General features: G+C 46.3%; 1 protein-coding gene across 8 annotated transcripts in view; it reads right to left on the bottom strand.

Moving 5' to 3' along the window:
* Positions 1–16,517, bottom strand: part of LOC124035785 (SH2 domain-containing adapter protein F-like) — a 127,409-nt gene that overhangs the window by 32,778 nt on the left and 78,114 nt on the right. For 2 of the 8 annotated variants that reach the window (XM_046349501.1, XM_046349506.1), the window contains exons 3-4: positions 7,240–7,467; positions 1,887–1,985 (exon numbers count right to left, since the gene is read on the bottom strand). In XM_046349501.1, the coding sequence (XP_046205457.1) occupies positions 1,887–1,985; positions 7,240–7,467 (327 nt within the window). The remainder of the gene's footprint in view (positions 1–1,886; positions 1,986–7,239; positions 7,468–16,517) is intronic. The other 6 variants (XM_046349502.1, XM_046349507.1, XM_046349504.1 and 3 more) reach the window with 3 other exon arrangements.

Below are 16,517 nucleotides of genomic sequence, written 5' to 3'. Positions count from 1 at the left end.
CAACAGGGCCTATGGATTAAGTAACACTGGCTCTCTAGCCAGACACAATGAGGCACTACTCAGATTTCCAATGGCTGCCTGTTCAATGTCTGGGTGTATTAGTGTGTGTGGTGTGGATATTGAACATGGACACAAACACACACGGTCTGTACATACACATGCAAGTGTGTGTACCCCCGCACGCACGCACGCACGCACGCACGCACGCAAGGAAGCACGCACACACCAACCCATATCACACAGAGGCTCTCTTCATATGGCCAAATTTTAATGGATCTTCCTCACTCCCTCAGTCTCATCCATCACAAAGTCAATGCCTGAGTGGGAAGGAGGGAGGGGGGGGAGCAGCGATTATGAGTGATTAACCGAACGGCAGGTACACAACGTCCCAACACCCTAACAAGGGAGGGAATTTACATTCCATTGCATATCTGCCAAGAGTATAATATGCGAGGACCTGTAAAACCAACAACATGTACTGCATGTGTTGATGGACTAGGCAGGGAGGCAGGCAGCCCCACGTGGCAGGGACAGCTAGGCAGAGGAGGTGGTTTACATGCAGGCGGCTTTACAGTTCTGTCCCTTATACAGCTCTAATGAAGACAAACAGCGCTTTATTCAAATGGCATTACAGCATTCAGGGAGAGATAAAAGGTGGCTACATTATGGTGCTTGTTTAATAAACCCACTCTGCACTATTTATGGAGGTGCATTTTTCTTCATTAACTTACTATTTTGCGTGCCGACACTTTAATTCCACACACAAACGTCTAAATATAAACAGAATCTACGTGGCATCTTCAAGCGGCTGAAAACCACAGACGAGATTTGAAGAGTGAACAATATCATTATTCATCTATGCAAATGAGGGTTTAAAATGCAAACAATTTAACTTCACCAACAGAATATGAAACGCATCACATACACAATATCTGAAGCTAGGTGGAAAGTACCTTCCTAACACACCCAATGGTAACAGACGACAAGTCATTAAGGTGACAGCGAGGAGAAAGGGACCGCCCATCGCCCTGACCCTTGGCCTGGGTCGATGACCTGTCCTGAGTGATCTGAGACTTCTGGCTGAGCATGAGGTACCGGCTCATTCAACCCCCCATCTCTATCTGCAGTCGCCAGTGTCGCATAATGATGACACACTTCTTACAGTGCTCTGACGATGATCTGATCTTCAAAGAGCCAGGATATAGACGATAATGCGTAAAAGACCTAGGTCTACCAGAGCTGTCACCTTTAAGACATAGGTCTATGGACAGTGTTAGAGTTGAGGCCCTTTTCATATGAAGTTATTGATCATCAAAAAGCTCAGACATTTCAACATGTCTACAACAGAGCCAGTTCACAGCCAGGTCTTCACACAAGCTGAGAGAAAGGGAGGGGGTTCTTCTTTCAGAAAGCATTGTTTTATGACAGATTGTGAGAGAAGTCTCTCTCCACCAAACACTGGGATATCATTACGGGCTGAATGGAACAGGAAAAGGTTGAAGACCGGCAATTAATCAAAGCACTTCTCCAACCCCAGTCTTCCTCTTTGAAGGATAACTTCAGCACTCTTACCTCTGTTCTCCCACAGCAGACATCACTTTGACATCCCGAGCAAATTAAATGAATTACCATCAAAGGAAATAATGTGAGAGGAGTGTTTGTAAATAGCATCCTAAACAATGTTGTCTTAGTGCTGGATGAAAGACACAAGAATGAGGGGAAAATAAATGAAGGAAATAAACCAACATCCGTTTTTCCTCATAGCTGAAAGAAACAGCACACATTTACTGCAGCATGAAACAGAGAAACGTAGAAAAAGTAAATACAGACAAATAGAAACAGAGGGACAGAGACAGACCAGCCCGGGTGGTGTGTGTTAGTGGTACCTGTGAGGGATTTAGAGGTGTTGTCCATCCTTGTCTCTGGTTCTGATCCACTGCCACTTACAGAGCCCTTGTAGCTAATGCAGTCAGAACAGAGCAGAGCTGTTCAAAGAATACAAAAAAGGTCAAGAAAAAAAGGAGGAAGAGGTAAATAAAAAAAGAAATAAAAAAATGATTTTTAAATATTTGGTATAGAATGGCTTCAAATCGAGGAAAGGTGTTGGCTTTTCCTCCGCTCTTTTTTGTGTTTTTGTGTATGTCTTCCAAAACCAGAGTTTGTCCTGGAACAGCCCTGTTCAGTTATGGCTGTGTAAGCCATGCTGGAGCTCTCTAAAACACAGTTGACATTCAGTAACATTGAGACAGACAGACAGACAGACAGACAGATGCACACATACAGTTGAAGTCATAAGTTTCACCAAATACATTTAAACTTACTTTTTCACAATTCCTGACATTCAATCCGAGTAGGAATTCGCTGTCTTAGGTAATTTAGGATCACCACTTCATTTGGAGAATTATTTATTTCAGCTTTAATTTCTTTCATCTTCTATTGCCCTCGCTAGAAGCATGTGTTTCAGACATAAGGAAGTGGATGGCTGCAAACTTTCTACTTTTAAACTCGGACAAAACAGAGATGCTTGTTCTAGGTCCCAAGAAACAAAGAGATCTTCTGTTGAACCTGACAATTAATCTTAATGGTTGTACAGTCGTCTCAAATAAAACTGTGAAGGACCTCGGCGTTACTCTGGACCCTGATCTCTCTTTTGAAGAACATATCAAGACCATTTCAAGGACAGCTTTTTTCCATCTACGTAACATTGCAAAAATTAGAAACTTTCTGCCCAAAAATGATGCAGAAAAATTAATCCATGCTTTTGTCACTTCTAGGTTAGACTACTGCAATGCTCTACTTTCCGGCTACCCGGATAAAGCACTAAATAAACTTCAGTTAGTGCTAAATACGGCTGCTAGAATCCTGACTAGAACCAAAACATTTGATCATATTACTCCAGTGCTAGCCTCCCTACACTGACTTCCTGTCAAGGCAAGGGCTGATTTAAAGGTTTTACTGCTAACCTACAAAGCATTACATGGGCTTGCTCCTACCTATCTCTCGGATACGGTCCTGCTGTACATACCTACACGTATGCTACGGTCACAAGATGCAGGCCTCCTAATTGTCCCTATAATTTCTAAGCAAACAGCTGGAGGCAGGGCTTTCTCCTATAGAGCTCAATTTTTATGGAATGGTCTGCCTACCCATGTAAGAGACGCAAACTCTGTCTCAACCTTTAAGACTTTACTGAAGACTCATCTCTTCAGTGGGTCATATGATTGAGTGTAGTCCGGCCCAGGAATGGGAAGGTGAACGGAAAGGCTCTGGAGCAAACGAACCGCCCTTGCTGTCTCTGCGTGGCCGGTTCCCCTCTTTCCACTGGGATTCTCTGCCTCTAACCCTATTACAGGGGCTGAGTCACTGGCTTACTGGGGCTCTTTCATACCGTCCCTGGGAGGGGTGCGTCACTTGAGTGGGTTGAGTCACTGATGTGATCTTCCTGTCTGGGTCCACCCCCCCCCCCCCTTGGGTTGTGCCGTGGCGGAGATCTTTGTGGGCTATACTCGGCCTTGTCTCAGGATGGTAAGTTGGTGGTTGAAGATATCCCTCTAGTGGTGTGGGGGCTGTGCTTTGGCAAAGTGGGTGGGGTTATATCCTTCCTGTTTGGCCCTGTCCGGAGGTGTCCTCAGATGGGGCCACAGTGTCTCCTGACCCCTCCTGTCTCAGCCTCCAGTATTTATGCTGCAGTAGTTTGTGTGTCGGGGGGCTAGGGTCAGTTTGTTATATCTGTAGTACTTCTCCTGTCCTATTCGGTGTCCTGTGTGAATTTAAGTGTGCTCTCTCTAATTTCTCTTTCTTTCCCTCTCTCTCTCGGAGGACCTGAGCCCTAGGACCATGCCTCAGGACTACCTGATATGATGACTCCTTGCTGTACCCCGGGCCACCTGGCCGTGCTGCTGCTCCAGTTTCAACTGTTCTGCCTTATTATTATTTGACCATGCTGGTAATTTATGAACATTTGAACATCTTGGCCATGTTCTGTTATAATCTCCACCCGGCACAGCCAGAAGAGGACTAGCCACCCCACATAGCCTGGTTCCTCTCTAGGTTTTGGCCTTTCTAGGGAGTTTTTCCTAGCCACCGTGCTTCTACACCTGCATTGCTTGCTGTTTGGGGTTTTATGCTGGGTTTCTGTACAGCACTTTGAGATATCAGCTAATGTACGAAGGGCTACATAAATACACTTGATTTGATCACATTCCCACTGGGTCAGAAGTTTACATACACTCAATTAGTATTTGGTAGCATTGCCTTTAAATTGTTTAACTTGGGTCAAACGTTTTGAGTAGCCTTTCACAAGCTTCCCACAATAAGTTGGGTGAATGTTGGCCCATTCCTCCTAACAGAGCTGATTAAGTCAGGTTTGTATGCTTCCTTGCTCGCACACGCTTTTTCAGTTCTGCCCACAACTTTTCTATAGGATTGAGGTCAGGGCTTTGTGATGGCCACTCCAATACCTTGACTTTGTTGTCCTTAAGCCATTTTGCCACAACTTTGGAAGTATGCTTGGGGTCATTGTACATTTGGAAGACCCATTTGCGACCAAGCTTTAACTTATTGACTGATGTATTGAGATGTTGCTTCAATATATTGGGGCAGCAGATAGCCTGGTGGTTAGAGCATTGGACTAGTAACCGGAAGGTTGCAAGCTCGAATCCCCGAGCTAACAAGGTCAATATCTGTCATTCTGACCCTGAACAAGGCAGTTAACCCACTGTTCCAAGGCCGTCATTGAAAATAACAATGTTCTTAACTAACTTGCTAGTTAAATAAAGGCAAAAATAAATATCCATAATTGTCCTGGCTCATGATGCCATCTATTTTGTGAAGAGCACCAGCCCCTCCTGCAGCAAAGCACCCCCACAACATGATGCTGCCACCCCCATGCTTCGCGGTTGGGATGGTGTTCTTCGGCTTGCAAAGCATCCCCCTTTTTCCTCCAAACATAATGAGGGTCATTATGGCCAAACAGTTCTATTTTAATTTCATCAGACCAGAGGACATTTCTCCAAAAAGTACAATTCTTTGTCCCCATGTGCAGTTGCAAACCGTAGTCTGGCTTTTTTATTGCAGTTTTGGAGCAGTGGTTTCTCCCTTGCTGAGCGACCTTTCAGGTTATGTCGATATAGGACTCGTTTTACTGTGGATAGAGATACATTTGTACCCATTTCCTCCAGCATCTTCACAAGGTCCTTTGCTGTTGTTCTGGGATTGATTTCACACGTTTCGCACCAAAGTACGTTCATCTCTAGGAGACAGAACGCGTCTCCATCCTGACCGGTATGACGGCTGCATTGTCCCATGATGTTTATACTTGCAAATGATTGTTTGTACAGATGAATGTGGTACCTTCAGGTGTTTGAAAATTGCTCCCAAGGATGAACCAGACTCGTGGAGGTCTACATTGTTTTTTTATGAGGTGTTGGCTGATTTCTTTTGATTTTCCCATGATGTCAAGCAAAGAGGCGCCGAGTTTGAAGGTAGGCCTTGAAATACATCCACAGGTGCACCTCCAATTGACCCAAATGATGTCAATTAGCCTATCAGAATCTTCGAAAGCGATGACATAATTTTCTGGAATTTTCCAAGCTGTTTAAAGGCACAGTCAACTTAGTTTATGTAAACTTCTGACTCACTGGAATTGTGATACAGTGAATTATAAGAATAATCTGTCTGTAAACAATTGTTGGAAAAATGACTTGTGTCATGCACAAAGTAGATGTCCTAACTGACTTGACAAAACTATAGTTTGTTAAACAAGAAATTTGTGGTGTGGTTGAAAAACTAGTTTTAATGACTCCTAAGTGTATGTAAACTTCCGACTTCAACTGTACATGCACACATACACTACATGACCGAAGGTATGTGGACACCAGCTCGTCGAACATCACATTCCAAAATCATGAGCATTAATTAGGAGTTGGCCCCCCCTCTGCTGCTGTAACAGCCTCCACTCTTCTGGGAAGGCTTTCCACTAGATGTTGGAACATTGCTGCGGGGACTTCCTTCCATTCAGTCACAAGAGCGTTAGTGAGGTTGGGCACTGATGTTGGGCGGTTAGGCCTGGCTCGCAGTCGGCATTCCAATTCATCCCAAAGGTGTTTGATTGGGTTGAGGTCAGGGTTCTGTGCTGGCCAGTCAAGTTCTTCCACACCGATCTCGACAAACAATTTCTGTATGGACCTTGCTTTGTGTACGGGATCATTGCCATGCTGAAACAGGAAAGGGCCTTCCCCAAAACCATAGAATTGTCTAGAATGTCATTATATGCTGTAGCGTTAAGATTGCTCTTCACTGGAATCTTACAGCACTATGCATTCGGGCAGGAAGCCTTATCGTAGCATCCGCCAAACCCAGATTCCTCCGTTCGGACTGCCAGATGGTAAAGCGTGATTCATCACTCCAGAGAGCGCATTTCCACTGCGCCGACGCTTGGCACTGCACATGGTGATCTTAGGTGATCTTCAAGAAGGCCATTCTATTGCCAATGTTTGTCGTTGGAGATTGCATGGCTGTGTGGTCAAATTTATACACCTGTCAGCAATGGGTGTGGCTGAAATAGCCAAATCCACTAATTTGAAGGAGTGTCCACATACTTTTGTATATGTAGTGTATACTGTATATGAATACATGAGAACACACAAACACAGTCATGCTCCCCTAACTACCATACACTATAGGTCTCTCCCAAGCTGCAGGTTGATGTTTATTGTCATGAAACTTCCCCTGGAACTGATAGATTTCCGCTAGACGGGACAGCAGCAAAGTCAAAATTGGATATATTGTAAAAATGTATGAAAACTAAAATTAGCTTTTTGGTCTTAATTCAAATGTCCAGTTAGCAGTGTGGTTAAGGTTAGTGTTATGTTTAAAATCAGATGGTATGACTTTGGTCACTAGCTGGCACAGCCACACTCTGCAGAGCTGCCTCCAGGGCAAGATTCATGACAATAAATGCCCAAAGCTTGACAGACACCCAGAAAAAGACCCCACTCAGCAGAACAGACACCTGCAAATTAACTTACCGTTATGCTTCCCGAGAGGGAAGGAAATGAAAATTAACAATGCCTTTCTGAAGATAAGATACCCAGAAACCACGAAAGAAGCAGTAATCACATTGGTTAGTGCTGGAAAAGGGTACCAGGGCAATTAGCGGGATGGAGAGGGACAGCAGAACAGACACAGAGTGACAGTAATGTAGGGGACGTGGAGCAGGAGGAGAGGAGTGTTACATACGTGCTCTCGTACCTGCGAAGGCCTTGGAGATGCGCTCCTTCTTCCACTCCCAGGGCTGGTCGTACTCCTCCGGGGGCCTCTCGTCATCCTGCGGCAGCCGGCTCTCTCTGGGGCAGCGGGGACGCTCGCCGTCCGAGTCCCCTCCGTTCTCAGCTGGCTCGTAGGGCGTGTCGTACAGGGGCAGCGACCTCAGTGACCCCTCCTTAGGCCCCCGGCCACCGCGGATCTCTGGCAAAGGAGAAGATGGAGAGGAGGGGTAAAGATTTAACAGACTGTCAATGTGGGTAAAACGATAAGGTAAAACGATACGAAGGGACTGTATGTGAATGTTTATGTGAACAATCCAAGCAACATAGAACAAAAATAAGACCAGCTGTTATTAGCAGTTTCACTTCCAAAATATAATTTTCTCTACAAACAACACTAAGACAGCTATGATCCAACGTAGGCTAAAGGCAGCTGTCCTTGGGCAGTGAGATACAGCTGTCTCTTTACGTACAATTGAAGTCGGAAGTTTACATACACTTAGGTTGGGGTCATTTTCAACCACTCAACAAATTTCACTATATCACAATTCCAGTGGGTCAGAAGTTTACATACACTAAGGTGACTGTGCCTTTAAACAGATTGGAACATTCCAGAAAATGATGTCATGGTCTTCGAGGCTTCGCCATGCACTTCCACCACCCTACAGGAGGGACTGGTGCTCTTCACAAAATAGATTGCTTCATGAGGAAGGAAAATTATGTGGATATATTGAAGCAACATCTCAAGACATCAGTCAGGAAGATGAAACTTGTGGGAGATTACCGAAACGTTTGAACCAAATGAAACATTTTAAAGGCAATGCTACTAAATACTAATTGAGTGTATGTAAACTTCTGACCCACTGGGAATGTGATTAAATAAATAGAAACTGAAATAAATCACTCTCTACTATTATTCTGACATTTCACATTCTTAAAATAAAGTGGTGATCCTGACTGACCTAAGACAGGGAATTTTTACTAGGATTAAATGTCGGGAATTGTGAAAAACTGAGTTTAAATGTACTTGGCTAAAGTATATGTAAACTACCGACTTCAACTGTACCTACCGCCTGACACTCAGGACAGGGAGAGGAACCAAACATGGAACACCAACAGACATGTTAATTATTGCTGTGTGGATCCTAATCAAACTCTATACCTGCTAATAGTGATTAGCATAGCCAAGCAGCACACACACACACACACACGTGGTCAGGAGAGACAGCTACAGATGCCTGCGTGTGATGGAGGCAGGTCTATAGGCATCTGTGATTAACAGTCTGTGTATGTTGATCACCCTCTGGCTTCATAATGTTAAATGTTAAAGCTCAAGGTCTCAGACTATGACCCATAGTAAGTAGCAGTAGCTCCAGGTTAAGAGCTATAGGAGGGTTAGCAGGGCCTCCTGGGTGCATGTTGGGAGCTGGATATGATGGAAGCCCGCTCTAGCAGATGATGAGCTGACGTGGAGAGGCGAGGAAGAGAGAGGAGATGAGCCTGGGGGGCCTGAGCACCTGTGAGTGTGTAAGGCATAGCCTGCCTGCCTGCCTGCCTGGCTGGCTGTCTGCATGCAGAACGGCATCATCACTACAGCTAAACAGCCTCGCCTGGGGTCCCACACACCACGGAACAGAACGACAGGAGAATGCCTTTCCCCATCTTCTCACCTATATCTCCCTCACCCTCTTAGTTCCACTCGGTATCTCTCCCTCGCTCTCTGAGACATTTATGAATGACATAAGGCAGGGTATAAATGCAAATTCTATGCAGTGCTGTATAGTGTTCCCACCTATCCAGTGAGTGAAGAGAGCAACCCATCACGCCCTTGAGAATTCTCCCTCCTCTCTCTTACCCCCCCCCATCCAATCTCTATGTCTTTCCAGTAGTATGACGCCGTTAGCAACCAGCTCCCTTCCTCCTGGGCCATATGATGCTGTTAGCAGAAAACTCCACCATAGAGTAACGCAATGTGAGGAGAATGAAATATTATGCCACACCACTGCATAATTGCCTTGCAGCCCAGGGGAGCTCTTGCGGAAAAATGAGAGAAGCATGGAGCCTAATGGGGCTACCCGGTGGGGGTTGCCAGAAATCTCCAATGTAATCATGCGGTAGGCAAACTCTCACCCTCTTTGATCTCACAGTTAAAAGCCTTGGCATTGTGAGATCCTAGAGCGATGAATGCCCACCTCCTGCCAGAAGAATCAACAGTGGCAGGAAGGAGAGGAAGGAGGAAAGTGGGAAGGAGAAGTGGCTGCCGGAGGACTGAGGGAAGATGGAGGGGTGTAGTGTTTAGGGGTTTGGTGGGGAGTAAATCTTGCTTGAAGGACCCTTTAATTGGGAGCGTGTTGCCTTGGATAAACTGCCAAAGGGGTATTACGACTCCCCACCAGGCCAATGAACAGGGCTTACGGCTACTCTGTGTGGGGTTGGGAGGGGGGCTGCGGCAACCGGCAGGAGCCTTCTGACACGTTGCCTCAGTGCTTTCCCAGCAGGACTGCATCCCTCCCACCTCCCTCTTGCCTTCCTTGTTTCCCCCACCCCCCCTCCCTACATCCCTCCCTCCATCCTTGTTGAGGCATGCTTTGTGAGCTGGGTGGGGTAACATCTGTCTGTGTAGATTACCGTGATTAGCTTGATGGTGGAGCAGAGCTACAAGTTGTTACGCAGAGCATAGCTTCCTCTGCCCTCTGACATCACTGCCTCCGCTCTGGGTCAGGGGTCACCCACCACACCCCCAAACCCCTTCTCCTCCCCGGATGTGAGAGTTCCTCTCCAGATGGCACCTCCTCCTGACCTCCTTCTGTCGGTTCGAGACCACTCTCACTACTAGGTAGTCCAGAATTGACCTTTGACACCCTACATTCATCCAGTAGTAGACTGACTAAACTAGAGGACAAGCTGCTGTTTAGCAGACTCACTAAGGAGAACAGAGGACACATCTAACTCAGGGAGATTAATAACCATGCACTGCTGACTGCACAGACAACTAAACACTAAGGTCAAAAGGTTGGCTAAATGCCTCAACTCAGGTTCAGAGCTAGTGACAGAGATGGAGCGAGAGAGGGGAGAGAGGGAGGGGGTGAGAATGCAGAATATTCCTTCCTTTCTCTATCGTCTCTGGTTTGTGAAATAAAGGGTTTCATTCTATTGGAAAGATATCAAGATATTGCTTGCCATAAATCCAGCGAGGCTCCTGTTCAACTTACTGAAGGAGGAGCCCTCTGGGCATATTAGCATGGCTGTACGTGGGGAACGGGTGGGAGCTGGTGGGAGCGGGGACGCTGCTCTGGATTAAATCAAAGCTATTATCTTAAACCAGCCTGGCAGCCAGGAAACCTGACCCATCACCTCCCCACCACCCCCCCCTTCCCTCCACTCTCTCTCCAACCTGAGACCGTGAATACATTAGACAGGAGAGGATCTTAGAAGTTAGCTAGATGCAACAGCATCTCTCTGTCTCGCTCTGGATCAAAGAACCAGGGCATCATGTCATCACATAAAAAAGGAAAGAACAAACAGCCAATAGTCAGTGTCTGGCTGACTACTGCCTGGACCACCCACTCCTATAGCTCCAGAGAGGATTTTCTGTTATGAAGCGCTTGGAAGGGCACAATCTATAACAGTCTATCTGGACTTGATTGAGGGGATCTGCTCGGCACTAGTGAGGGATTAAATGTGATTGTCTTTACACCCCTGGAAAACAATAGAGTGAAAATACCCAGGCTTCCCTCGGGATTGAGTCTTTCAGCTCCTCCGAAGAATCATTCATAATGAAGATGTCTGATAGTACCTTGCCTAGACTAGGGTGTATGGTGCACTACACACTAGTTACATAGCACAGTGTGTTCCTCGCTGTATTTGTCTGATATTCCAGAGCAAGCCGATACTATTCAGTATGCACTGTGATGAGTATTGTTAGGTCAGCAGAGTCTTCACTAGTCGAGATGAAAGTGGTAGACATATTGTAGCCAACTCCGGTTGTTTTAAAGCAAGATGTGCAGAGCCGGGAGGAAACTGCTTTCTCTTCCCAACAGGCCATTATTTCAAGTCTTGGCGTTCAGCTGCTTATGAATGCGAAAGAAGGCTATTGAAGACTGGCCACCTGTAACACAGCATGCAGTCGAGCTTGTTTAGTGACAAGGAGACAGCGAGCGAGAGGTTGATGGAAAAAAAGCTCCCGTGCCAAGCAGTGTATCCATCCAACCGTAGCCAGCGGATTTTCTACAGCGTTTCATTTCAGTTTTTCATAGCGACGTGGCCTAGCTGTGAATGCTGAGCAGAGTAGCAGACTATCAAGTGCTGGCAGTGGCACCGAGGGCTTTGAGTTATCTGCGGTCACCCAGAGGTATTGCGTGTCAGGCTGAGAGCTGGCTGACAATTGGAGGTGTATGCTCCCTGACCCATGTCGACACACTGCAACGATGTGCTTGGCTTAGTCTGCTGTGAGCAGGGCTGGGAGAGCTACGAGGTCTCACTGCCTTTTGTTCCCCAGACCCCATAGAGAATAGACACATAATGGAGTCAGTCTGGATGGAATGGAACCTGAGACTGGAATGATATAGAGGGAACATGGGCAGGGGGGGGGGGGTACAAGGGTTCAGTTGAAGAGGCAATGCATTACAACACTTATAGGTTACACCAATTTGACTACAATTTGATATCTCTCTCATGATGTAGAATTACTGCAAATGATACATTGTATTCATCATACCGTGGTATACGTTCTGATATACCTGTCAGTCAAATCAGCATTCAGGGCTCGACCACCCAGTTTATAATGTCTACGATCACATTCCAGAGGTGGAGTTGGAGGGGTGGAGGTAATGACAGGAGAAGCAGCTGGACCAGCTCTTATCTCCATGAGTCTCTCCACAACGCTGCTTTTGAATGTGCCCAGCGAAATCAGACATGTCACAAATGAGCACGACTTGAACTTCAATCAAATTGCAACAGCCAACTACATAATATTCCATATCATATTGTGTGAGCTAGTGCGTGACCTCTGTAGCCAGCCCCTCTCGGTTTTAAAGGATCTCTGTAGGTAGGTGGTCACTTCTCTACACTCCACTGCCCTTGGGATACAATAGGAACACTTGCTAGACGTGTAATCAGTACAAAAGAAAGGGCGTGGAATTGGAGTCGAAATGTATGTGTGTGTGTGTCGGTCTCTCAGTAAATGTGTGTGTGTGTGTCTCTGTCGGTCTCTCAGTCAATATGTGTGTGTGTCTCTGTCGGTCTCTCAGTCAATATGTGTGTGTGTCTCTGTCGGTCTCTCAGTCAATATGTGTGTGTGTGTGTGTGTGTGTGTGTGTGTGTGTGTGTGTGTGTGTGTGTGTGTGTGTGTGTGTGTGTGTGTGTGTGTGTGTGTGTGTGTGTGTGTGTGTGTGTGTGTGTGTGTGTGTGTGTGTGTGTCGCTCTCTCAGTCAATGTGTGTGTGTGTCTCCGTCAGTCTCCCAGTCAAACTTAGTCAATGTGTGTGTTCTCCTGCCACACCGCCAGGCATCTCCTTTATCTGCCTCCTGCAGAAGGAACAAAAGCAGCCATGCTGTCTGTCCTCCCTCTGCTCCTCACTCAAACTGTGCCAAGCTTGTGGTGGGTAGCCTAGTCCCAGAGCCCCTGCCAGCGCCTCAAACATACTTTTGGGAAGGCTGGAGGCAGATTGAACCAAGCGTCCTGTTCATTGGCGGCCTGGAGAGGAGTGAGTATTTTGGGTCTTGCTGCTCTTTCGTTGTGCTGTGTGCTTCCTTATAAACATGCCTTGATGCAACTGGAAGCCGTGGCCACTCGTGTTTCAGCAGAAATATTATGGAATCTTCACTTGGCAATGACAGTTGTGGACACAGAACTGCTTAGCTAGAGAGTCACCTGCTTACTCACAGATAGGATGTAGGCATTCAGAATGATGACACATTATTCCTATAATGGAACATATGGCTTAACCACAGCTGGTACCATACCATGATCCTAATAGGGTGCTGGTGGAGAAAGAGAAATCATACCATGATCCTAATAGGGTGCAGGTGGGGAAAGAGAAATCATACCATGATCCTAATAGGGTGCTGGTGGGGAAAGAGAAATCATACCATGATCCTAATAGGGTGCAGGTGGAGAAAGAGAAATCATACCATGATCCTAATAGGGTGCTGGTGGGGAAAGAGAAATCATACCATGATCCTAATAGGGTGCAGGTGGAGAAAGAGAAATCATACCATGATCCTAATAGAATGCTGGTGGGGAAAGTGAAATCATACCATGGTCATTTGAAAGTGGGTTAAATTAAAAATAGCACAAGCAATCACAAATAATATCCTCTCTTTTTCTGCGAGTGTGTACGTGTGCTTATTTTCTTCTTCCCAGGCGGCCAGAGGGAAGGTAAGAGATGCTGAGGAGGAGATGTCTTCTCCCTGAACACACTGACATGTACATGGATTCACTACCTCAGACAGCCACTGACAGATGGGAATGCTGGCATGGAGATGTACAGAGAAGAAAATGACAGAGAGCGAGCAAGAGAGAGAGACACAGAAAGAGAGACACACAGAGAGAGACACAGAGAGAGAGACAGAGAGACAGAGAGACACAGAGAGAGAGACAGAGAGAGAGACAGAGACAGAGAGACACAGAGAGAGAGACAGAGAGACACAGAGAGAGAGACAGACAGAGAGACAGAGACAGAGAGACACAGAGAGAGAGACAGAGAGACACAGAGAGAGAGACAGACAGAGAGACAGAGACAGAGAGACATAGAGAGAATAACAGTGAAAACAGTAAAGGACTCACGATGTTTCACCAGTACATGAGCAGCAGTATCCTGAACACTGATGGAAACAAAGGCGGAATCACTTTAGTTTTTAAAGCAATATCAGGCTACTGTCTCTTCTACTAAGTTGGCCCAAAGACAAACATCTCACCCAACACATACAATTGAGTGCTTATTGAGGTAAAAGTGAAGTTCCTTTCATATCCTAAAGTACAAGCCATACTATATCCTCCTACAAAGACATGAAAACAGCAACTCTAAATCCCTAAAGAAACTTTATTTGTTTTCCTCCACAGGAAGAGAAAACATATTGTATTTATATACTTTACCCTCAAACTGTTAATTCACCAAATACATCAGAGGACAAATATAACCCAGGAGGGTTCACACAGCACTGACTGTCCAATGTAACACACGGCTGTAATCTGCTGCACCGTTTCTCATCTAAAGTCCTAACATCACAATCCATCCAGCAGCAACAGAAACCACCGTCAGGTCAAATCCCCGGCACAATACAGACAAGCCAAAATGCAGCGTCCAATTACAATGAAACAATTGTTAGGCGTATTACAAAGCAGCGGCACCAATCAGTAATTAGCTCGATCTGGGGTTAGGCATGGGATGGTGAATGTCAGAAGTACGGCGCTGCATTGTGGGGAAGACAACAGAACAGAAGTGATCTACTGATGCCTCCCTGGCCTGTTTAACAGTCTGTCCCTAGCCCCCCCCCCCCTCCCTCCCCCCCAATGACTGTCCAGTCTCCGGCCACAGCACAGACAGCAGCATTGATTCCTACACGGAGCACAGCAGCGACTACAGCTCGTTAGGACTGTGGTGAAGGCTCATTAACATGAGATGGATTGGATCCTGGGCTTGGAAAGGTGCCCTGTTTAGTCTACCTACATCAGGGTTCCCCAACTGGTGTCCCGCAGGCCGTGGTTTTATTGTCCGACCCCCAGGTTTTCAGAGCAGTAATATATATATTTTTTTTACATTGCTGGACATAAAGGTGTAAAAGCATCAGGAATTCTGCTCCAAGTCATTTTCATTCAGGAAATGTGTTCCTAAGTATTCCCACGGATAATAGAGAGACACATACGATCGTATACAAATGTAAGCCATTTGAAATTATTAGGTTTTAGTCAAATATTATATCTGTTTGGGATTATTATGGTTAATTTCTAGTCTGAATTTATTTTCGGGCCCCCCGACCAGCTGCTCAACAGAAAAAATTGCCTTCCGGCTACCTGACATTCACACCCACAGCCAGACAGACTGTACTGTACATCATGATATGGACAGCAGCAGGTACAGTGGTACAGCAGCAGGTACAGTGGTACAGCAGCAGGTACAGTGGTACAGCAGCAGGTACAGTGGTACCCTGACTTGTATTCTTCATCGGGTTCATTTGCTTGCCTCCTCCACATCATAAGGGATTACATTTTGATGTCAGTGAAATGTTAAGAAGCATTGAGGCGGGTTTACAATGATGGATAAACCAGGATTTATAGAGTCAGTGACAACCAATCTGAGCCCTGAGGCAGCCTGCCTGCCACCACACTTTGTGGGCTCTACAGTTGCTCGAGTCATTTTGTAAAATTCTCTATTCTGAGTAGCTGCAGGGGCTGCCTGCCACTCGCTCTGTGTCTATTGTTCCTGAGCTGAGATAAGACTGGCTCAGGATTAGAGGAGAGTGCACCCAGAGTTCAGCTCCTGTGAGAAGGCTGTGGTGGGACCAGGGAGCAGAGTGGAAGAGAGTAGAGGAGGAGAGGAGCAGAGAAGTAGCCGTGACTAAGAGCAGTGTGAAGGCCAGATGTGGTTTTGCTTGCTAATCTTTCCCTGTGATCGGCCAGTGGAGGACAGGCTGGATGATGACACGTGGACGTTGTGGTGATGAATAGCCACTCGACCCCCCCCTGCTGGGGGTCAACAGCCCATTAGTGGTGACGGCTGGGTTTCCAGCAACAGACAGTCAGGCCCCCACCCACCACCACAAAATAAAGAAACAGAGTGAGAGGGTGGGTGGGAGAGTGAGAGTTCTCTTCTAGCCCCAATCTCTAATGACTTCCTTTGACAAACATCTGCATCGTTCATAGCCAAATGAACCCAAACCCCAGCTGGACTCTAAATTGGATTCTCTCTCGCTCTCTCCTCGTCTCTGGCTGTGGCCAGGAAATGGCTATTCTTTAGCAATTGGCAAATGAAATATCTTTCTCCTTATTGTACGTTAATCCAATAATCTCTGCCTCCAGCACAACAAAGCAGGGAGCAGCGGAGAAATCTGTGGGAGATTAAGCTTCATCACATCGTTACTGTGGCGAGCAGACAGACAGAGAGACAGAGACAGACGGAGAGAGTGTTGTCCTCCTCAGGCTGCCTGTCTCTCATTTAGTGTTGAACCGTGGAAACGCTGCCACTCTTCACACTCTCACAATCACACACCCGCTGCTAGTACCCGTGGCAACAGGAGGAACGGAACCACGCCA

The sequence above is a fragment of the Oncorhynchus gorbuscha genome, linkage group LG05, assembly GCF_021184085.1.
Source record: "Oncorhynchus gorbuscha isolate QuinsamMale2020 ecotype Even-year linkage group LG05, OgorEven_v1.0, whole genome shotgun sequence".
Lineage (NCBI taxonomy): Eukaryota > Metazoa > Chordata > Actinopteri > Salmoniformes > Salmonidae > Oncorhynchus > Oncorhynchus gorbuscha.
Note: the sequence above shows the minus strand (reverse complement) of the source record. Positions and strands in the feature narration are given on the sequence as shown.